This window comes from Rhinoderma darwinii, chromosome 8, assembly GCF_050947455.1.
Source record: "Rhinoderma darwinii isolate aRhiDar2 chromosome 8, aRhiDar2.hap1, whole genome shotgun sequence".
Taxonomy (NCBI): Eukaryota; Metazoa; Chordata; class Amphibia; order Anura; family Rhinodermatidae; genus Rhinoderma; species Rhinoderma darwinii.
In genome coordinates this window covers 106,055,269-106,080,019 of record NC_134694.1, presented here as the reverse complement: position 1 = coordinate 106,080,019, position 24,751 = coordinate 106,055,269, and the positions used below count along the sequence as shown (strand labels likewise).

The following is a 24,751-nucleotide window of genomic DNA, read 5'->3' as shown; positions in this document are numbered from 1 at the left end:
ATGGGAGAGACGTGATAGCGCTGCCAACCGCTGCTTCTCACTGATATATACTGGACATAGGTTGTAGGAGTGATGTGCACTGTGGATCTTGTAAAGCTACCGAAAAACAGAGCTCCAATTGACTGAATATTGGACTTGTATTGGCAATCACATGTGGCTGGTGCATGTACTGGCCAACACACCGCAGACATCTACCGTGAAACAATATTCATCAGACCCGCTGAAAAATGAACTAAAACGTATCAATTACTGCACGCAAGTAAATTAGACTATTGCCTAGCAACACGTATTACGTGAACAGGTGACTACGCTGGATGTCCATGCTGCTGCGGAGACCAGGAGAAGAGCTGGTGGTGCTTATTGATGATGCCACATCTGAACTTCTGCCCCGCCCCCTCCCCACCACCATGGCATTTCTCCAGGGAAGTTGGCAACTGGTTCCCAACACTGAAAAGTTAACATAGGATATGCTCACAAGCGCTGGTCGTCCAGTGAGAAATCACAATATTACGTATGGATACCGTACCTCATCTGCAGACATGCTGGATGTACAGAAATGTACAGGCCCTCAGGCTTATCGGCCGTAGGGACTATGACTGTGGGCAATGTAGGGGTTAATATGGGTACAGCAGGGCTAGGGGAAGTTAGATTCTCCCTCCCCACTTTTCTTTACTCTATGTAAATGGCAGGGCAGCCTATAGGGATTTAAGGTCCCTCCTACAGGGTGGCTTTAGGGGGAATAGGGACGGTTTTGCCCTCCTCCCCTTGCCTGGGTTTATAAGGCAAGGGTGGGAGGGCATCTTCCTCTTTGGCCGTCACTTGTCCCACCCTCCCTCCCTATTGACTGTTATCTGTGTATTTTTTTTTTTTAAATAAAAAAAATATGTAATAACATATAATATATATGTGTAAAAAACAAACCAAAAAAACAAAAACAAGAAAACAAACCGTAAAAAAAACATTTTATAATATGAAAATATACGGGAAGGTGTCCGAGGTCAATAGAAGTGAATATGTCTGTAATTGCGGACCGTAAATATGGTCTGCAATTATGGAAGATTTTTACGGTCGTGTGCAACTTTTTTCTTTTTATGAATATTCAAATGGAAAAGAACAAAACTAGTACAAAAAAATACATAATTAGGTGAGAGCGGACAGGCAACTAAAATTCTGAGCATCCAAAGAGGCCCAGCCTACTTAGCAGTGGCACTACATTTGTGGTGAGGCCACATGGTTGGGCCTCCTTAATATCCCCTTGTTGAACCCTTCACTGTGCGGTATCAAAATGTTGTAGCCATACAGTGGTATAGTATGGACCGAGGATTCCAGGAAGACATTATTCTTTCTCCCCTCATTGTCCTTTCCTAATTTATCCCAGTCTGTCAGCCTAGTGGATGTGTAAGGAGGGTGAACTGCAAATCTACAAATCCTCCATTTGAAGCCTATGGACTGCCATGTATCCTTTGCAAATAAGTTGCCCTGTAGATATATATTGTCTTCCTCCCTTTTGCTTTGCAGGTTATCTAGACGGCAGCTAATAATGTCCTGCAGCGCTGCCATGGCTGCCAAGCTGCTGATGCTGGACACCGAAAATGTGTTTATAAAAGTTATGTTGCAGTTTGTGATGTTGCCCCTAGGTGGCTCTGTTGTATTGTGTTATAAAAGGGAGTTCCTGCAGGAAGCGCTTCAGTGGGTGAATGAACCACATGGAGTGTAGAGGCAAATGCTGCACTGGGAGAAAGAGGACTAGGCCTGGATCCAGCTGCTGAGAAACTAGTCAGTGGGCTGAAGGAGAAGGAATAATGGAGATTTGCTACCCAAGGGAGAGGGAGAACAGCATGTGACATGAAGAGAGCGCTGTGTTGTAGGATCTGGCAGGTCAGGGTGGCCTGTATTGCTGCATGAACATCAATCAGTAGAAGGCTGTGAATAGAGGTGGATGCAGGAGGATGTGTAAATTAGAGACGGGGAATGCTGTTGTGTAATGCACAGTAGGAGGCAGTCACGAGCAGACAGTGAGCTGTCAGACTAGTCGTAGTCTAGTATGGAGAGATGCGGACCATGGAGAAGGGGATCCCGTGAGTCAATGCGGGCCATTTCTCAAGCGGTGCCAGTGGCAGGGTAATTGCCTTGCTGGTGTGTTATCTCTTAGAAAGTCTAATGGGGGCTGTAGCTACCTGTAGTGGTCACTGCAGAGGAAATAAGCAGCAAACAGCATCTTCTGGGGTTACTGGTTGAGGTATTCATACCCCTCTTCTTTATCAGACCGGAGGAAAGTATAACCCACATTTACAAAGAGTGGCCAGTCTGAATAAAGGAGGCGGTTGGAATGATTTACACCAAATTTATTAAAAGATTCAATCTTCTTAATATATTTGGCGCATTTTTAACCGCCTGACAGTCAGGAACGTCATATAATTTTTTTGCGGTAAATTACAGCTATTTTCTCCAATTCCACACAATAAATGTGGTGTGAAGTACGCCTCCTTTCTAGACTATGACTACTATTCCCGTTGCTTGCCAAATTTGTACGCCAAAACTCGCCGTTCACTGCTTGATAAATGTGGACTAATGTTTGGTCAGCCTCCGCGGTCAAGTCTTGTTCTACTGACCATCACTGGTCGTCATCGGGCCCTGACCCAATACATACATCTGCCTGCAGAGACTCACCTCCAGGATGGGTTTGTGTATCTCTCGACTCGTCAGTTGCAGTAAGTTTCCTACGATAGGTAGAGGTCTGGGACCTGGGGGAAGGTTTCCTCTGTTTCTAAACAACTTTTTAACCATGAGAAGCAGGAGTAGGGCAAGAAGAAAAGACGTAAGGAGCAACTCCATGTCTGTGAGCTGCAGTAAAGGAGAATGGCAGGCAGTATGAGGAGAACTGTGTACACAAGAGCCAGGACATAAGAATCTGCAGGGTTCAAACCAGCATTTCCTATAAGTCGTCACACCCTTTGTTAACCCATGATTGCTCAGTTCTACAATTACATGTGATCAGGGATGTTACTTTATTACTCTACTTGTTCATTTGTCTTCGTTCCTGTTTGCATTACATAATCTCTTATCCTATTGTATTGTTCCGTCCGGAGCGCTGTGTAATTCTTGTTTGATAATTATGTTATATTCCTCTAATTTAGTTCCTTAGATTATGTGTCTGCCAATTGTGTAATATAATTACAATACATTTATTAGTTGCATATTTTTACTATCTGAACATTTTAATCATGATCACTGCTGCACAGAGAAAAGAAATAAAAAAAGAAATAAAAAGCAAGGATTTGCCACTTTACCAATTGAAAAAAACAACTTTATTAGCAATACTTATAGGCGTCCTCGGTTCTTTGCAGCCGTGCCAGAAATCATTGTTTTTTATTTATTTTATTACAACTTTAACAAGGAAGGAGCAGCAGCTGAGGACCACCATAACCCACCACTACGCGTCTACCAGGGTTGTACTAGCACAGCCCTAAAAGGTGAGCCTAATGCCCCTCGCCCCTCAATGACACTTTGCCAACCTTTCCCTTTGAGATACTTGCACAATGAGGCGCCGTTATTTTTCTTTCTCAGATTCACAGCTGCACAGAGACTTTAAGGAGAAATGTTTTAAGCACCACACTCAAAGGCAAAATTATGTTGTATAATGCTGCATGGTATGCGCCAACGCAGTATAGCGAAGTGTGAGGAAATATGAAGAACAGATCAATAATAAAAACACACAAAAATACAAATATGATCTGTATGTATTCCAGATAATATGGTATATACAGCGTGTGTGTGTGTATATATATATATATACTTTTTGACATCCCATTCCTGTGAGCGTTTGTGCCCATTCAGCCAAACAACATTTAGTTGGGTTCGCAATCGCCGTTCCAATTCATCCCAAAGGTGTTGGCTGGGGCTGGGGTCAGGGCTCTGAGCAGCCACTCGAGTTCCTCCACACCAAACTCGCCAACCCGTGTCTTTATGAACCTCGCTTTGTTCACAGTCGAACAGTCAAGTTGGAACAAGAAAGGACTGAACCCCAAACTGTTCCCACAAAGTTGAAAGTTACAATTGTCCAAAATGGCTTTGTATATGTAGCATTAACTCTTTACTGGAAATAAGGGACCAAACCATGAAAAACAGCACAGACCATTATCCCTCCTCCACCAATAGTAGGCACTATGCACTCCGGTAAATAGCATTCTCCCGGCACCCGCCAAACCCCGATCCTCCATCAGTCGGTCAGATAGTGAGATGTGATTCATCACTCCAGAGAACACGTTTCCGCTGCTCCAGAGTCAGTGGCGGACGCTTTACACCACTCCATGGTGATCTTACATTTGTCTGCAGTTGCTGGACCATAAAAGCCCATTTCAGTTCTTGTGCTGATTTTACTTCCAGAGGCAGCCTGGATCTCTGTAATGAGTGATATAACAGAGTATTGGTGATTTTTATGTGCTACACGCCTCAGCACTTGGCGGCCTCACTCTGTAATCTTGCGTGGTCTATCACTTCGTGGATGAGCTGTTGTTACTTCTAGACCCTCTCACTGCAAGGTTATAGCACAGTCGGAGGTGTCCGATGGGTTAACCCCTCAACGGAAAGACAAACGGAAACCTTAGCCTCCGTTTGCATCACCATTGATCTCAATGGTGACGGAAATGTCGCTAATGGTTTTGGCTTGTCACCGTTGTGACAGGGTTCCGTTGTTTTTGACTAAATCAATAGCGCAGATGTTTCTGCTACATTAGGAACAATATTGTCCATGGGAACATGTCTATATGAGAAATATAACTGCTTGTAAATGTTGTGTTTTTATACTGATGGTATATCAATAAGGGCTCATCCACACGGCCATATTAATAGGGCTGCTATAGAGGTACATAGGGCCTTTACTGAACCTCTGTACGCCTCTGATTTCCTATGGAGGCACATGAAGGATTTTCTGTCGGATTCAGTATAAACCTAACATAAGCATTGCTACTAGGGAAGAATATCTCAGCGGCATTCGATGGAGCCTGTAAGACAGCACAAGGAGGATGTGCAGCTCCATACTGCCATGTACTTAAGCCCTAAAAATCCAATGTCAAAACCTCTGCTGTTTACTGACACTCATCCAGTTGAGTTTTCTTTTTGTTTTGACTTATTACCTGTATATCATTCTACAATGAACAGAAAAATCAGTATGCTGATACAATGCTCTCATATATAGTGTATATAGAGTGATGATGATGGAGATGGAGCTTGTTGGGGAGTCTACACTAAAGCAGGTGTCTGTGCAGGTCCTAACTTCTAAATTAGGTAAATTGTGGAATTGAAAGTAGATGTGGCTACATATGGTGTTACAAATCCGTCAAATAGAAGACCACCCGGGATGCTTAGATGATATTACAAGTTCTATGTACAGATTACTGGAGATGGTTCATGGATCCAAGGATTTATTCTCCATTTTGGAGACGGGAAGGAATTTTTTTTCCCTAAAATGAAGAAAATTGGCTCCTTCGTTGTGGCATTTTTTTGGCTTCTTATGGACCAACAATGCAGGTGAATAGGTGGAACTAGATGGACATATGACTATGTTAACCTTACTAGCCATATAACCAGGCTACACATTCACTATGCCAGGAGCCATAATACCATCTTCTGGACTTCTGTCCCCGAAAAACGGAAGACCTTGACTTGACTAGAATTCTCTCTGCTGGAATAGTTTACGGATCCTGGGCCAACCGGGTATTGCAAAAGGAACGGCCCCTATAAACCCATAAAAAAAATTGCTGCACTACATTAGAGACAGTCACTACAAAGTGAGACTGACACCTTCATAGCAGAATGGAAGTTGTTTCCACAAGTAAAAATCATCTGCACCCATGCCCACTGGTATAATAAACCAAAGTAATAAACTACTGTAATATAGTAAAGGACGTGTTCTGTGTAGACTGGTTCATTATTTATTAGCATGGATTTGATTATTTTATGTTCATCTCGGTTCCACGTAGAGCTGATATGTTCTGGCTACAACTCCATTTTTCCCAGGTTCGGGGGTAATTTCAAGATCTTCTGGAGCTTTGTTGGATTTCAGGTTCAACTTCTGCAGTATGGTGGTCAATATGAGGAAGATCTCCATGCGTGCTAACCCCTCTCCTAGACAGCTCCTCTTTCCTGTGGATAATAATATGGGAAATGTTAGAGCTCCTCAGTCTGGACTGTAGTGATGGGACATAAGGGGATTATTATATTACACATCTGGAAGGTGTTGGATTGTCTTCAGATGTCTGGTATCTATGCTACAAGTCAGTGTTATCTTACATCACTGGCATATATACATTCAGCATATCACTATTTTATATCATCAGTTTACCATGTACTAGAGTTGATGATATAGACCCATTGCTAAGTTTGGTCAATGACTGTCGCCATTTTGTATCTATAAACTGCATTGTACCTCAACATTGTAAGCAGCTCACCTCAACCCAGCGTGGAATCACGATGAAGCTGCTGTTTTGTGGCCACATGTCCCTCATATAATGGATCGTACAAACCAAAGGAACAGGCCATTATCCCACCCTGACACAATACAGCGTGGCGTGTGGATGTGGAGCAGCTGCTAGAAGTTTCAACCCCTATGAATTGTATAAAAGAAGTTCTTGCTCATATATTCATGTCATATTACCAGTGGAGAAGGGAAGAAAAGCCTCATTATTCTTGAAGCGTCCATTTTCATCCAGGAAATGTCTTGGGTCAAAATCTTCTGGTCACTTAAAATACTTGTGAGTGATGACAATCTCTATACAGCCCTGTGGAATATATTGGTGCTATATAAGCAACAGAAATAAACAAGTTCCATAACACTTGACGGCACAAGAATTGTAGCGCTATTCATGCAGTGAAATGAAGAACCACGATGGACCCCGATTTAGCTTAATGCGTTCTGTCGGCCACCATTGGTATCTGTCATATAATGGAGGTCTTAACGCAGATGTGAACCGAGCCTAACACAGCATCTTCATTTTATCCAAGCTACCAAATACTTTAAGCAGGATCTCCAATCAACATGAACTAGAGAACTGGATCCTAATAATGCAATAAGACGACATCTGTTGAACGTCCATCTAATTCTAAATCTGGTCATAAACCGTAGATTAAAGTCAGTCAGACCCGTCAATTGTAGTATTATCAGTCAACGATCTAATGTGTATATATAATGAATATATAATGACTGATTTCATTTATGAATATTTACTGGATGGAATTGCTCTCTAAGTAGTAAATTCCATGAATTTCTTGTAAGGATCCTTTACGATTCTGACCTTTGGGATGCTGTATCCTCTGAATACTGTATCCTCGCTGGCCACATGTGGAACTCCCAGAAGGACTATGTCAGCAAATCTCTGGATCTCGTGAATCGCTGCATCTGTATATGACATGAAAGTGGGACCCTCCAGGGCAGGACATCGATTCTGTCCAATCACATTGTCAATCTCTTCTTGGATTTTCCCTGCAGACAAACATAACATTTTTGTACCACAGATGTATAAATAATGTAGGTTGAGCATGTAGGAGATTTAGTGTTATTATTGTTCTCATTCATTTATGTTCCTTGATCACCAGGTTAAGTTGTATTCCCCCCAAACATGTTTTTGCTCTGAATATGAAAAGAGGCCAATATGTCATTCACTTCCTAATATTAGGAAATGTTTATAAGTTGTATTTGATGGAGTCTACTCCCGGGGACGGGAGGAACTCCCGCTCGGACGTGGAGCCAGTGCTGACTCACAATATTACAGGAGGTGGCCAAATCGACGTCACCCCCTCGAGTGTCACCTGGCCTAATACACCGGATGGAGGCGCCAAAGAGGCCAAACTCCTGGAACTGCTGATCGGATCCGGCCTACAAATCCAACCTCATATAATGTAACCGATCTCAAGACTTTACTTACGTGCTACATTCAAGTATTTGAGGAGGATGAGGAGGGCATTTTTCATAGTTGTACTGGTGGTTTCAATTCCAGCAGAGAAGAGATCCATCACTGTACCAAACAAGTTCTCCAAGTGGAATTCAGTGTCCGGGTTGTCCTTCTCCTTGACCTGCCTAGGTAGAGTCGTGTGTTAACCTTAAACCATACTATCCCCCATCCCCATTTAGTAACAACACATGACACCGAGGTTGGATGTGAAATGGCCACAGCAGCCGTTTATTAATTTCACAGTTTTATAAAAACAATTTAAATCCGAAACATTCGGATAACTAGTTAGGAATCCACCAGAGAATTCCTCCTAATAATTCACATGACCCAACATGGGTCAGAATCATAAATAACAATTAAACGTTAACATTAACCCGAGCAGAGGAAGTCCTTGAAGCCCCTTCAGATGTTCCTTTCAAGAACACACCGAATTAGCCATCTGCAAACCACTAATTACCTCCAGCCGTAAACCAGCTCGGAAGCACCGTTCACCTCTGCAGATGGCTCCAACCACTAGAAGTCCACTTCAAGGGGATAACACCCGATGAAGCCCTCAAGTGATATACCGACCACTAGAAGTCCACTTCAAAGGGATAACACCCGATGAAGCCTTCAAGTGACATACCTTCTACCAGAAGACCACTTCAAAGGGATAACACCCGATGAAGTCTTCAACCATGTACCTTTTTTGGGGGACGCATACCCCCGATGCGACCCCCCCACCATTTTGTACTGACTGGCCTCAAGGACTCCCCCCGCCAGCTGCCATGACAACAGAACCTACTCCGGAAAAAAGAAAAACATGTTAAATAAGCACACAAAATAAAACACAACGCTCATAGCCAGACGTACATAAGACCTAAGGAGTAACAAAACAAGGGTGGGAGGGTGGGAGCTTTGCTTACTGTGTGTTACTCCTCCCGCTGCTTCCGGCTCAATGCCGAGAAACAGCGGGAAGCGCAGTAACGGCCCCCCCGCCCCCCTTAACTCCTCCCCGTCCCTCCTTCAGCTCTTTCAACTTTCCCTGACCTCGTAACATTAACCCTTTCCCTACCAGGACGGTCATGTCGGCTTCCCTTAAGCCTGCAGCTGCGTCCAGCCTCTTCTTGACCTGCCTAGGTAGAGTCGTGTGTTAACCTTAAACCATACTATCCCCCATCCCCATTTAGTAACAACACATGACACCGAGGTTGGATGTGAAATGGCCACAGCAGCCGTTTATTAATTTCACAGTTTTATAAAAACAGTTTAAATCCGAAACATTCGGATAACTAGTTAGGAATCCACCAGAGAATTCCTCCTAATAATTCACATGACCCAACATGGGTCAGAATCATAAATAACAATTAAACGTTAACATTAACCCGAGCAGAGGAAGTCCTTGAAGCCCCTTCAGATGTTCCTTTCAAGAACACACCGAATTAGCCATCTGCAAACCACTAATTACCTCCAGCCGTAAACCAGCTCGGAAGCACCGTTCACCTCTGCAGATGGCTCCAACCACTAGAAGTCCACTTCAAGGGGATAACACCCGATGAAGCCCTCAAGTGATATACCGACCACTAGAAGTCCACTTCAAAGGGATAACACCCGATGAAGCCTTCAAGTGACATACCTTCTACCAGAAGACCACTTCAAAGGGATAACACCCGATGAAGTCTTCAACCATGTACCTTTTTTGGGGGACGCATACCCCCGATGCGACCCCCCCACCATTTTGTACTGACTGGCCTCAAGGACTCCCCCCGCCACCGCGAAACAGGCCTTGACCACCTTAAGCCTGTGAGTTCCTCCACACCACCACCGCCCTTTCTATGCCTTCTGCTATAGCCAAGCTCCAAATATCAATGCCAACCTCGGTCAGATGAACCCCGTCACTCCTCCAGAAATTCCCCAATCCTGACTCCAAATCCCTATGCCTCACGCAAATGCCCCCGTTCTTCGCCACAAAACGGGACACCGCCCGGTTAACTTTTATCCGAGCCTTATTGACTCTCTCCACCGATCTAGCTAACCGCCAATGCTTCCTTGGGACTATGTCCGACCACACTACCACCAACTTGGGATAAGATACCCACAAACACAACAAATCATGTTTGATATCCCGCACCAACTCACGAAAAGGGCGGACTCCTAAGTCATTCCCACCCACGTGCAACACTAAAACCTCCGGAACCCTATCGAGCCGCACATATGTCTGGAATTCCGCCAACACCCTGTTCCACGACATACCTCTAAACCCCAGCCAATGCACAACCGCATCCTGTCGCGGAATGCGCAACTGGCGACCATCCGGGCGGACGTCCGCCCTCAAAGCCCCCCAGTGCACGTACGAATGACCCATCAACCACACCAGACAAGGAGGCGAATCTGAAACGGAAAACACAGTTAGGCACCACCATATAACATTTGCAAGCATAACAACAAAATTACAACATATGGGGGCGGACATAAGACTTAAACCTTTTAGACTCCCAACGACCAATACGCCTCACCCCCTCATCATCCAACCCCCAGCGCCCTGCTTCCGTTGCTGCGCCAATCCGGAAGGAATGAGATGAATATGAGCCTGCCGCAACCCCAACCGCCGACAAACATTTTTTAAAAACAGCTCCAAACTGAAACCTGGACAAGAACGACCCGTCCACATGACGTAACAAAGGCAAATCTGGAGACCCCCTGTTTTTTGTAAAACCCCGCATGCACTCTACTGGGCACATGACCGGCCCCGGGAGAGCGAACAAAACTATCAGTTTTCCCTTCCCTAATTGGTCAGTTTTTGATCTACGCAACCATACCTCCAACCGATCTGCAAAAAGGCTCACCTCCCCAGATCTCAGCCCCCCTGCCTGTTTAGTACTTGGCGACACCAACTCACCTATTCTAAATGCTCCGAAGAACGCCAACGAGAAAGCCAACCGAAACAAATCCATTTCATCTGAAGAACGACATACCGATGCCAATGAACCGCCCAACAAGCCCAGCAAAGCAAACGACACCGGCCTTCTACTATCCGCCTCCACCCTACCTCTGCGCAACCCCTTCAAAGCCTGCGATACCAGAAATTCCTTCGATACATCCCGCAAGCCCCGCAACTTAAGCCCAAACGCCACCGCGGATATAAACCGGTTCACCTTCGCTACTGAAAACCCCCCCTCCCAGGCATCCCCTAACCAATACGAAAGTGCCACCAACCTGTCTCTATCCGTATTGACATCACCCAACCCTCTTACCCACTCCTCCCACTGCCTCCAACAAGCAGCATAAGCACTCCACGTCGTGCGCGCCAAAGACCTTTGTAACAGCTGCTCTACGGGACCGATACCAGATCCCATAGATGATCCGGACACGCCAAACCGAGACGTTCCGCTCCCGGGGCCAATTGCCGAAACCGGTCCCACTGCGAGCGAGAAAGAGCATCAGCCACACAATTCCGTACACCCGGGACATGCACCGCCACCACTCACGCGTTCAACGACAAACACACCAACACTAAATGTCGCAACAATTGAACTACCGGAGGAGAGGACGCCGTGATGTTATTAATGGCAAGCACCACCCCCATGTTGTCGCAGTAAAAACGGACCTTCTTATCCCTGAGCCTGTCCCCCCAAATGGTAGCCGCCACCACGATGGGAAACAGCTCGAGCAGGGCCAGATTCCGCGTCAATCCACTGGACACCCAGCTAGCCGGCCATTGACCTGCGCACCACGGACCTCCCCCGTAAGCTCCAAAGCCACCCGCCCCAGCCGCATCCGTGAAAATATTCAGATCACTCGTATCCTGCGCTGGGGCCATCCATAGCGAGCGACCATTGTACTGGCCCAAGAAGTCATCCCAAACCTGAAGATCAGCTCGGTGCTCCTCCTTGAGCCTCACAAAATGATGCGGCGCCCGCACTCCCGCCGTTGCCGCCGCCAACCTTCTACCAAACACCCTCCCCATCGGCATAATCCGGCAGGCGAAATTCAACTTCCCCAGCAGCGACTGAAGCTCCCTCAGCGACATTTTCTTCCTTCTACAAGCCCGTCGCACCTCCAGCCTCAAAGCACCCAACTTATCCGCCGGGAGCCGACACTCCATTGCCACCGAGTCAATTTCGATTCCCAAGAAACAAATCGTCGCTACCGGGCCCTCCGTTTTTTCCGGCGCCAAAGGGATCCCAAAATCCCTCGCCACCTTCTGCAGGGCATGAAGCAAGTTACCGCAAACCGGCGAACCCCCCGGGCCAACGCACAAAAAATCATCTAAGTAATGGATCAACGAATCGACCCCGGATACTCCCCTCGTTACCCACTCCACGAAGCTACTAAACGCCTCGAAGTATGCACAAGAAAGAGAACACCCCATCGGAAGGCACCGATCCACGTAAAAGGCCCCATTCCAAAAACAACCCAACAGCCGTTGGCTTTCTGGATGCACCGGCAACAACCTGAACGCCGCCTCGATGTCGGTTTTTGCTAGCAGCGCCCCCGGACCCGCAGCACGCACTAACCCCACCGCCTTATCGAATGAGGTATAAACTACGGAACACAACTCGTGATCAATCCCGTCATTTACCGACGAACCTTTGGGATACGATAAATGTTGAATCAAACGAAACTTTCCGGGCTCGCGTTTAGGGACAATACCCAAAGGGGACACAACTAAATCTTTCACCGGCGACTCCACAAATGGCCCCGACATGCGCCCCAACGAAACTTCTTTTAACAACTTTTCCGACACAACTTCCGCATGCAAGTAAGCCGATTTTAAATTTCTCCGCGTAACCGGAACCTCATAAGGAGGCGGAGGAATAACAAAACCAACACTAAACCCTTCATAAAGCAACTTAGCTGCCGCCCTATCCGGATACTCATTTAGATAAGGGGCCATCCTTTCCACCCTCACCGGCGACACCCCCTTGACCAGCCCCGTGCTGGTTCCCGGACCTCTTTTTCCGCAGACATTTTGCCGCCCCGTGTGATGCACCATTACACTCGGAGCACACGTGCTTGAACTTGCACGTGGCCCCAAACTTGCACTGGCCTTCATTGAATTGCCAGCAAAACCCCGCCTTTCCCCCGCCGCTTGGTCCACTCTGACTAGACTGGCCTCCCTGGCCACCGCTCCCGGGAAAGGGCTGCCTAACCGGAGCCGTAACCCGTAACCAGAGAGCAATATCCTTCTGGTCCCACCGAATCGCCGGCCGAACCGCCTTCCGCTGACGGAATTGCTCATCATATCGCAGCCACGCCTGACCCCCATACGCCCTATGAGCCTCCCCAATAGCATCAAAATAACAAAATAACGCCGAACAATTTTTCGGCGCCTTTTCCCCTATCACACTAGCCAATATGGCGAACGCCTGCGACCAATTAACGAACGTCTGCGGGATAAGCCTATACCGCCGCCGTTCCTCCTCGTCCTTTTTACTCTCATCCCGCTTGCTCTTATCCAAATTGAATTTAGCCAGCGGCAAGAGAGAAAAAATTTCAACGTATTCATCTTTCCAGATCCGATCACGCACCTCCTGCTTTAAATGCGCCCCCAACGGACCCTCAAAACAAACATACACCTCCCCCCGAGCACGATCGTCCATGCGCACTCGATCGCCGTCCTTCTGTGCCTCAGTCTGCACCGACACCGCGACCGCCTCTCTAACCGCCACCACAGGACGCGCCTGCAACGATCCCACGTCCCTGGGGCCTTCCCAAACTACCGCAGGGGACACTTCCGTTACTACCGGCGCCGCGGCCCTATCAAGGCGCCCCACCAGCTCCCGTAAGCAACCCACTAAATCTGCCAAACCCGCTCCGTCGCGTCCGCCCGCGCCACTACCGGCCCCCGATGCTATGCTAGCAGCCCCCCCGCCGACACCCGACATAAAAATCGCTGGATAAGACAATAATGGAGTTATACACTCACCGGGCTGCACAGGCGCTGTGTTCCCGTCAGCCGGACCATCCTGACCTCGACGATAGACGTCCAGTTCACCTTCCTCCAGTTCTTCTCTCGCCGACGACTGTCCCTCCCAACGACATCTTCGGAAAGGGGATGAGGACGCGCTGACCGATGGGCCGGCAACCTGCCGCCCGACCGCCGGGACCCAGACTTCCGACCGGACCTGTTGCCTCGACGTCGCTGCAGATCTAGTCGTCCGTCTAGACGATCCTGACGAAGCCTGCCCCCTGGCCGGAACATCACCATGCGGGGCGGCCGTACCTTGCTCTCGACATCTTCCATCTGATGGGGGAGGGGTGACAGGGAGCCCGGCCTGCGACTCCCTGCTTACCGCCGGACCCCGTCGCGGCCTGGGATTCCTGCCAGGACGCAGGGCCTGGGAAGGGGCGGTCCTCCCAGCTGCCTGGCCTGCAGCGTCCGGGATCGGGCTCCCTCTGCGACGCCGTGTCCGCGGGACTACCTCCGGACTAAGGCGCTCTGGAGGTCGGGACCGCCGAGAGGGACGGGTCGACACAGCCTGCATCGCCGTCACCCCTGCCACCGCTCTCTGCCTGCCCAGCGCAGGAGCGGTTGTTGCCGACTCCCCCCCCGCCGCCATAGCCATGCTCGTAGGGGGGCCGGGGGAGGGGAGCCTGTCCCTTACAACAGACCCCGAACGCCGTGCCCGACGTGGCGAAACGGCGTCCGGGATCCGCGTTAATGCAGCCACGGTCTCCTCCAGCCATCCGGGACCGTGGTGCACAGCAGCGGCGCGCAGCCGCTCTAAAATCAAGGCCTCTGCCATTACTAAAAAACCGGGCAACGGGGAGCTTTGCTTACTGTGTGTTACTCCTCCCGCTGCTTCCGGCTCAATGCCGAGAAACAGCGGGAAGCGCAGTAACGGCCCCCCCGCCCCCCTTAACTCCTCCCCGTCCCTCCTTCAGCTCTTTCAACTTTCCCTGACCTCGTAACATTAACCCTTTCCCTACCAGGACGGTCATGTCGGCTTCCCTTAAGCCTGCAGCTGCGTCCAGCCTCTTCTGTAGATTATGACACATCAAAGGATTGATGGACACAAAACATTACTAGTTAAGCCGTACCTCAAGCCAAAAATGTAAAACTTTACATTGAGTTTCTGGAAGTAACTCTCTAAAAACTAAGTGTGTCAGCCAATTAAGCTGCGATGGAGCAAATGTTCCTGTTATTTGGTCATCGGAAACACTTCTCAAATGTCCATGGCAAAGTTACATGTACATGTGACTCTTTCATGACCCGTCGTATTCTTGTGGACTGCAACTGTTTGGTGTGTATGTTCTTCAGCCTCACTGTGCAGAAATGTGCCCGTTCTACGTTCTCTGAGTGCAGCCCGGCCTCCTGGTATAAAGTTTCATCCCATGTGACTGCTGCAGCCAATCAAAGGCTGAAGCAGTCACATGGACTGCAGCGTCATCCCAGGAGGCAGAAGATAGGTTAAGTGATACCCGTCTCACTGAATACCATGAATGATGAGGATTATAGTGCAGCAGATACTTTATGATGGAGCTCATCGCTACTCACCTTCATGAAAGACCGGGGCATTTCAGTAGCGCTCACATGTAGAACAGTGCCCAGTACGGGAAGCGGGGGAGGACCAGGGTGTACGTTTTTTCTCCTCAAATATCAGGGGGATGGTCCCTGTTACTCCCAGCTCCATCTTCTCTGCACACTGACAGCAGGAATGTAGGAAATATTATATATATACAGTACAGTGTGGGGAGGGTTATCTACTGCCTATTATTTTTAGTCACGTGAGTCCAATGTACAAGATCTGCACAGGCTACATGCAGAATGACCTCATATATTCACTGCACTGACGGATGTTATTTACACGGATGATAAGAAGCTCTGAATGAATAATATGAGACGTTTATCAGATCAAAGGGGTAAATTTACCAGACGATTCATATGAGTTAGATTTGTGTGTTGTGCAGAACATGTGCAGCTTTACCAGGGGTTTATATTTAAAGGGTTTTTCTGGTTCCTTTAAAGTGATGGTCTAGTCTTAGGATAGGACATTAATATTAGATTGGTGGGGGTCCGACTCTCAGCACCCCCACTGATGAGCTGTTTGAAGGGGCCGCAGCGCTGGTCGACTTCGTTGTATAGAGGCCGCGGTGTCTGGTATTACAGCTCAGTCCTATTCACTTAAATGGAATAAAACCATAGCAAATTGTAATACCAGGCACAGCCACTACTAAGAGTACGGCGCTGTGCTGTACAGAGCAGTGTAAACAATGAAGGGGGCGCCGCACTCACCAGGGCACCACTCCCTCATCAAGCAGCTGATTTAAAAAAAAAAAAAAAAAAACTGATACTAAGCAGATATTTCTCATGTGTCTGCTCAGTGTGACGGATATGCCCAGTGCAGTCAGTGGTTAGTAGCTGTAGCCTTACTAGAATAGCTGCTTACAGTGATCTATGATTTGTGCCGACGTTACTCGTGTTTGTGAAGAATTTTAATACACATTATGTAAAGAGTATAAGCACATACTAAATTATCATTAGGGAAATCAGTCAGTATTTACACTTACCATCACAATCCAACTGTCGTCTATTCCTTATTGAGTTTCCGAGGTTGTGCCTTTTTTTCCTCAGTGGTGATGGGACAGGAGCCCCCATTTCTTCAAGTCGTTCAGAGCTGCAGAAGGGGTTGTGAAAACATAATGATGGCCATTTTTCACTTTAGTAGTTTCACGGGAATGGTCCATTTGTAGGAAATCTAATGATCTTGAAGAGATTAGTCACAAAGAAGTCCACATCTGATGGAGAAGATTTGGGGCCAGTGTCTTCTGAATGGCGGACACATCAGGAAGCAGAAATCAGTGACTTAGAGACCAATTCCGTAAAGTCAAATATGGTTGTAGGGATTGATCTCTCATGTCGATAATTGTTATGGACGTTTTATCCATGTTTTACTCCATTCTCTTATTTTTATTAATCAGTTCATTATGTGATTTGGTCAAGGTCTCCTAACTGAAGCAATTCCTCATTTTGAAAGTCAACAATTTCTTTATCATCCTCCAGGTTGGGCTGTGAGTAGATACTTCATGAACTCCTGAACAGGAATGAAGAAGTCTTCTCTATTGGCTGGAATACTGTGAGAGAGAAAGGCTGTCCTACTTTTTTCCTGTTTTTCCTTATATTGTTATCCTAGTACTTATTAGGAAATCAAGGGGAATGTAAGGCCCCGGGTAGAGTCAGTTACCAGAGCAAGCTGCCCCAGGGATGGGCATGGACCCTTTATGAGACAATAATAAAGGCAATTTAGATCCTGAACAGATGAAGAGGCCGCAAGGATGGTTTCCTCAGAAATATTGCATCTTTTTGTTGGGCCTTTAATAAAGGCTTCATGGAGTTCTTTGCTAAGGTCCACAGTAGAGTCAGTTACCAGTAGAGTCCTCTTTAAGTCCAGTAGCATTCCCAGAGATAGGACCAGGTGGACAGCAGTCTACAGACATGGGTCCTTTAAGAGACGTTACATCAATATTGGCAATTTAGATTTGTCTTTGGTCAGAGGAACAGGCAGCAAAGATTGTTCCTCGTGGGATATGACATCCTCCATTTTTGGCCTAAAACGCTTTATGGACTCCTCAGTTATTAGAGGGTGCAGGGATGAGGGAGTCTCTGACAACACTGTGAGAGGGAGAGGGGGCCTCTGATGAAGACCCCTGTTGAGAATTGTCCAATGTATTGAAAATAATCAGTAAGTCTGTCAGGACAGCCTTTGCATTTAGATTTGTATTGTACTCCAGGAATCTGTATGGCATAGTGAGAGCTGTAATAGTAGTGCAGTGTTGCTGAATACCTCTGCCTGGCCATCAAGTCATATTTATGAGGCTGAATGCATTGCTCAATATCCTGCCTTATGGATGTAGAATCAGAAGTAGAGGAGGGTGTCCTTTTTCTTTTTTTTATAATTATAGTTTATCTTTGTATTGATTAGGAAGAGATAAAGGGGGACTGATTAGAGTCAGTTATCAGAGCCTCCTTAAAGTCCAGCAGCTTTCCCAGGGATAGGACATGGTGGACAGCAGCTTGCAGGTGTGGGCTCTTTAAGAGACGGTACATCAATATAGGCAAATTACATGTCTCTGGTCCTATGAAGAGGCAGCAAGAATGGTTCCCTGTGAGATATGACATGTTCCTTGTTTGGCCTTCCATAAATGCTTCATGGACTGCTCAGTTATGGGAGGGTGCAGGGATGAGGGAGTCTCAGACATCAGCTAAAATACTGGGAGAGGGAGAGGAGGCCTCTGATGAAGACCCCTGTTGAGAATTGTCCAGTGGAAATAGAAAATCTCTGGTGCCTTCTGTCTCACAGTATTACAAAAATGAAGGTATGTGCCTTGGATCTGGATTGCGGACCTAGAGGCTTCTGGTATATTCCTTAGGGGATGCCTTAGTGTCGATGATTATGAGTTCATGATTATGAGTGGGACACTGGATTGTATAGGGCACGGCCAGTGTGGGACTGAGGTTCCTTGATTCTGAGCGCCCACCGTCCATCTAAATAAAAACAATGAATGTTACGTTTACAATTATCAATGTTCTTGATGCGACCTGAAGTGCCGCTTTCCTTCTGCGTTGCTCAGATATTTAATACTCAGAAAATGTTATAGAATTTAGAAATGAGAGCAGAATGTAAGTCAGAATGTAAACACAGTTATGTCTCTTATACAGGAACAGTCCGATTACCGGTTTTGAAATATATGTGCAGCGCAGAAAGAGAATGCGAACCTGCTGAAGATGAGACAATAGTGCGCTCATAATGAAGTACATAAAACATGCTGACATGCAATACAAATGGACAATGCCGCCATTTTATACACATAAATAGTGCCGCTACACTATACACATAAATAGTGCCGCTACACTATACACATAAATAGTGCCGCTACACTATACACATAAATAGTGCTGCTACACTATACACAAATAGTGCCGCTACACTATACTCATAAATAGTGCCGTTACATTATATACACAAATAGTGCCGCTACACTATACACATAAATAGTGCCGCTACACTATACACATAAATAGTGCCGCTACACTATACACATAAATAGTGCCGCTACACTATACACATAAATAGTGCCGCTACACTATACATATAAATAGTGCCGTTACACTATACACATAAATAGTGCCGCTACACTATACACATAAATAGTGCCGCTACACTATACACATAAATAGTGCCGCTACACTATACACATAAATAGTGCCGCTACACTATACACATAAATAGTGCCGCTACACTATACACATAAATAGTGCCGCTACACTATACACATAAATAGTGCCGTTACACTATACACATAAATAGTGCTGCTACACTATACACGTAAATAGTGCCGCTACACTATACACATAAATAGTGCCGCTACACTATACACATAAATAGTGCCGCTACACTATACACAAATAGTGCCGCTACACTATACACAAATAGTGCCGCTACACTATACACAAATAGTGCCGCTATACTATATACATAAATAGTGCCGTTACACTATGCACATAAATAGTGCCGTTACACTATACACATAAATAGTGCCGCTACACTATACACACAAATAGTGCCCTTACACTATACACATAAATAGTGCTGCTACACTATACACATAAATAGTACCGCTACACTATACACATAAATAGTGCCGCTACACTATACACATAAATAGTGCCGCTACACTATACACATAAATAGTGCCGCTACACTATACACATAAATAGTGCCGCTACACTATACACACAAATAGTGCCCTTACACTATACACATAAATAGTGCTGCTACACTGTACACAAATAGTGCTGCTACACTATACACATAAATAGTGCCGTTACACTATACACATAAATAGTGCCGCTACACTATACACATAAATAGTGCCGCTACACTATACACATAAATAGTGCCGCTACACTATACACACAAATAGTGCCCTTACACTATACACATAAATAGTGCTGCTACACTGTACACAAATAGTGCCGCTACACTATACACATAAATAGTGCCGTTACACTATACACATAAATAGTGTCGCTACACTATACACATAAATAGTGCCGCTACACTATACACATAAATAGTGCCGCTACACTATACACATAAATAGCGCCGCTACACTATACACATAAATAGTGCCACTGCACTATACACATAAATAGTGCTGCTACACTATACACATAAATAGTGCCGCTACACTATACACATAAATAGTGACGTTACACTATACACATAAATAGTGCAGCTGCACTATACACATAAATAGTGCCGCTATGCTATACACACAAATAGTGATGTTACACTATAAACATAAATAGTGCCGCTACACTATAAACATAAATAGTTCCTCTACACTATACCCATAAATAGTGCCGCTACGCTATACACATAAATAGCGCCACTACACTATACACATAAATAGTGCCGTTACACTATACACATAAATAGCGCCGCTACACTATACACATAAATAGCGCCGCTTCACTATACACATAAATAGTGCCGCTACACTATACACATAAATAGTGCCGCTACACTATACACATAAATAGCGCCGCTTCACTATACACATAAATAGCGCCACTACACTATACACATAAATAGTGCCGTTACACTATACACATAAATAGCGCCGCTACACTATACACATAAATAGCGCCGCTTCACTATACACATAAATAGTGCCGTTACACTATACACATAAATAGCGCCGCTTCACTATACACATAAATAGTGCCGCTACACTATACACATAAATAGTGCCGCTACACTATACACATAAATAGCGCCGCTTCACTATACACATAAATAGTGCCGCTACACTATACACATAAATAGTGCCGTTACACTATACACATAAATAGTGCCGCTACACTATACACACAAATAGTGCCGCTACACTATACACATAAATAGTGCCGCTACACTATACACACAAATAGTGCCGCTACACTATACACATAAATAGTGCCGCTACACTATACACATAAATAGTGCCATTACACTATACACATAAATAGTGCGCTTACACTATACACATAAATAGTGACACCTTTTTATACACATAATTAGTGCCGCTACACTATATACACACAAATAGTGCCGCCATTTTATACTCATAAATAGTGCCGCTACACTATACACATAAATAGTATCACTTACCATACACATAAATTGTGCCACTAATCAAACACATAAATATTACCAATAACTACACACAATGTAAATAGCACCACTATACCAAACAAATAGTGCCACTATACTATACAAGTAAGGAGTACAGCCGACATGTACAGATAAATAGTACAACTAACCATACACATAAATAGTATCTCTAAATAATGATACACATACATTTGTATACACACACATATTATATATATATATATATATATTATACACAAACATACACATATATACAAATTCAACATTACACACAAATATACACATTATACACATGTATATACATATTACACACTACACGCATAAAACATTACATTTATACAAATTAGACATATACACATTACACACACATATATATTAGTTATACACACATTACACACATATATACAGTAGTTATACACACATTACACACACATATACATTAGTTATACACACATTACACACACATATACAGTAGTTATACACACATTACACACATATATACAGTAGTTATACACACATTACACACATATATACAGTAGTTATACACACATTACACACACATATACATTAGTTATACACACATTACACACACATATACAGTAGTTATACACACATTACACACATATATACAGTAGTTATACACACATTACACACATATATACAGTAGTTATACACACATTACACACACATATACATTAGTTATACACACATTACACACACATATACATTAGTTATACACACATTACACACACATATACAGTAGTTATACACACATTACACACATATATATATACAGTAGTTATACACACATTACATAGACATTTACCTTTTCTGCAGATCGCTGATGTTTGGACCTCTGACATGCAGGCAGCCTGAAGAATCGAATCAGCGGCCACCGTCTTTCTCATCTTTGGTGTCGCCGTACCAATGCATCCATTTTTTCCCCAGTAGGTGTTACTACCAGCAGTCCACTGAGCAATGTCTTGATTTTCATGCAATTTTTGTACACTTTATCATATGACAGAGCCCTGACTATACTTAAAAGCTGCCAGCCGGCTCTACAGTAGGAGCATTGTAGTAAGTGCACAGGGGGCAAGCCACAGGAGGATTCCCCAGTCCTTTGGTGGGCCGGTCTGACACTGGCCATAGTATGTATCCTGTCATGGGGTAATTAATTCTGTAGGACCTTCAAATTGATCTAAGGACCCTCTGGAGCATTAAAGGAAGTTTTTTTTTAAGGGTGATTGAATGCTGAAATGCTAATTGGGCTGGATTCCAGCTTTAGGTACCAAATCGGCAGGCAGAAGAATAGTCAATATCAAAGCAAAGGTCAGGGTCGGCAGCAAACAATCATAGACGATAAGCAGGCCGAGGTCAGGGCAGGCAGCAAACAGTCATAGGCGATAAACAGGCCGAGGTCAGGGCAGGCGGCAAACAATCATAGGCGATAAACAGGCCGAGGTCAGGGCAGGCGGCAAACAATCAAAGGCGATAAACGTACCGAGGTCAGGGCAGGCGGCAAACAAGCATAGTTCAGAAACAGGCAAAGGTCAGGGCAGGCGGCAGTCAATAAGCATAGTCCAATAATCAAGCCAAGGTCAAAACCGGAAAATCAATCATTCAGTAGAGCAGCTAGTGCAATAAGATGTTATTCGCACGCTGCAGTTGACTCAACCACTACATTATTCTGCAGCAATATGAGGATATCTCTCCCTGGGGATCTTGCTCAGAATAGATGACATCTCTGAGCTGGACAATCTCTGATCTACCACAGGTCCGGTCAGCATAGCTCTCAAGTTGTTACGTGCTGCATTACTCAAACTGACCATTGGTCGGGGCCCATTTAGCTGTTTTGCAGTCACCTTAATGCGTGGTGGTAGGACATAAGGTGCACTGCGGACCCTTGATGTTACTGCTGCTGACCCTCTCTGAGTTGGCAAGACTGATGACTGTCTTGCCAGATATAGCTCCATGGGAGATTGTTTCCTCAGCCATGGGGCAGTGGTCCAGACCTTGGGTTTTTCTTTTCTGGCTGCGCAGGTGGCTACAGGTCTCGGTGGTGGTGATTGCAGCCTTAGGTATCGGCCAGATTCCTCTTTAGGCAGCAGGTTTTTTATACACTGCACGATACCTCTTAATGCAGATGTTATAAATCCAATACAGCCAGTTTGCCCTTGATGTTTTTCAGGCTTTTGGCTGTATGGGGACCTCCGGAGACGTTGGAGATGTCTCCGGGGCTGGAGTTTTCCCCCAGTTGCAGCCATTTGGCTGCCTCTTCCACAACACCCTCAGATAAAGTGTTTGTGGAGAGTAGAAAACAGTAACAAAACAAACAATAAACAAATAAACAAATAAGAGCCCAGCCGGGCAAATGCCTGCTCTGCAGAAAGTACTCAGCGCTCCTCTCTCTCTCGATGCTTGCTTCGTACTGACCGTCCTTGCTGAGTATTCCGTGTCTCCAGGGCAACGCTTCTGTCATGTAATAAAGCTGTACACAGCACCGGGGTTCTAACTAGTGTTACCCACGGCAACAAAACAGATCCCAGCGCTCACTGTACAAGTGGAGGCCAGAAAACATAACTTTGGATGGATTGTCATGGACAATAGTAATGAATCCAATGTGTGTTTCTTCTATCGTCTGGGTTCATTGAGGAGCCGGCAGAGATGTTCTGGTTATAAAAGTCTAACATTTTAAATCTAGCTCATTCCCTTCTGACTATAGAGGAGCATGCTGGGATCTGTAGTGCACATTACCTGTGCTGTAAACAGGTGCAACTGAATAAAAAAAATCAGTTGGATTTTTTCTGTTGAGGGACATGGGAGAGACGTGATAGCGCTCCCAACCGCTGCTTCTCACTGATATATACTGGACATAGGTTGTAGGAGTGATGTGCACTGTGATCTTGTAAAGCCTCCGAAAAACAGAGCTCCAATTGACTGAATATTGGACTTGTATTGGCAATCACATGTGGCTGGTGCATGTACTGGCCAACACACCGCAGACATCTACCGTGAAACAATATTCATCAGACCAGCTGAAAAATAAACTAAAACGTATCAATTACTGCACGCAAGTAAATTAGACTATTGCCTAGCAACACGTATTACGTGAACAGGTGACTGCACTGAATGTCCATGCTGCTCCGGAGACCAGGAGAAGAGCTGGTGGTGCTTATTGATGATGCCACATCTGAACTTCTGCCCCGCCCCCTCCCCACCACCATGGCATTTCTCCAGGGAAGTTGGCAACTGGTTCCCAACACTGAAAAGTTAACATAGGATATGCTCACAAGCACTGGTCGTCCAGTGAGAAATCACAATATTACTGTTAGGGATCTGCCAGGTACTTCATCTAGCTATACTCCTGGGATTAATCAATCCACACCTGAGGCCAGACCTGCTCGACTGACACCATCTCCCACCAACCAGGGTGGCAGGCTCAGGAGTGGGAGAGCCTATCGCGGCCTGGTCTCTCGGAGTTAGCTCCGCCCCCTGCCCTTTATTACCTGCCCTGTGCTCTCCCTCAGTGCTTGTAATTCTTTTGGATTCCTGGCCCCACTGCTGCTTGCTCCAGCCTGCTTCTGCCTTGCTGCAGTTCTGCTTGACCTGCTTGCTTGCCCTGGCTTGCTTCTGTCTCCGTGCCTGCTCGGGTGTACTCAC

The 24,751-nt window shown here is 45.6% G+C and overlaps 1 protein-coding gene across 2 annotated transcripts; it reads right to left on the bottom strand.

Moving 5' to 3' along the window:
- Nucleotides 1–5,930: 5,930 nt before the first annotated feature.
- On the bottom strand, nt 5,931–23,669 carry LOC142659753 (cytochrome P450 2C8-like). 2 transcript variants are annotated; one of them, XM_075836195.1, is made up of 7 exons: nt 21,918–23,669; nt 16,443–18,417; nt 15,430–15,577; nt 7,923–8,064; nt 7,293–7,480; nt 6,656–6,779; nt 5,931–6,144 (listed from the first exon to the last, which is right to left on the bottom strand). In XM_075836195.1, the coding sequence occupies exons 3-6, from the start codon at nt 15,448–15,450 to the stop codon at nt 6,738–6,740; spliced, it is 393 nt and encodes a 130-aa protein (XP_075692310.1). In that variant the 5' UTR covers nt 15,451–15,577; nt 16,443–18,417; nt 21,918–23,669; the 3' UTR covers nt 5,931–6,144; nt 6,656–6,737. The 2 variants fall into 2 exon arrangements, with proteins under 2 accessions (XP_075692310.1, XP_075692311.1); XM_075836196.1 differs by lacking the exon at nt 15,430–15,577.
- Nucleotides 23,670–24,751: the final 1,082 nt, after the last annotated feature.

What these genes read in the sequence shown, in the direction of transcription:
- LOC142659753 (XM_075836195.1), bottom strand. Translation starts at nt 15,450, where the DNA reads ATGCCCCGGTCTTTCATGAAG. An exon ending in CAAATACTTGAATGTAGCAC is followed by an intron (nt 7,481 to 7,922) that starts GTAAGTAAAGTC and finishes GTTTGTCTGCAG; the next exon opens with GGAAAATCCAAGAAGAGATT. An exon ending in GAGGATACAGCATCCCAAAG is followed by an intron (nt 6,780 to 7,292) that starts GTCAGAATCGTA and finishes TATATTCCACAG; the next exon opens with GGCTGTATAGAGATTGTCAT.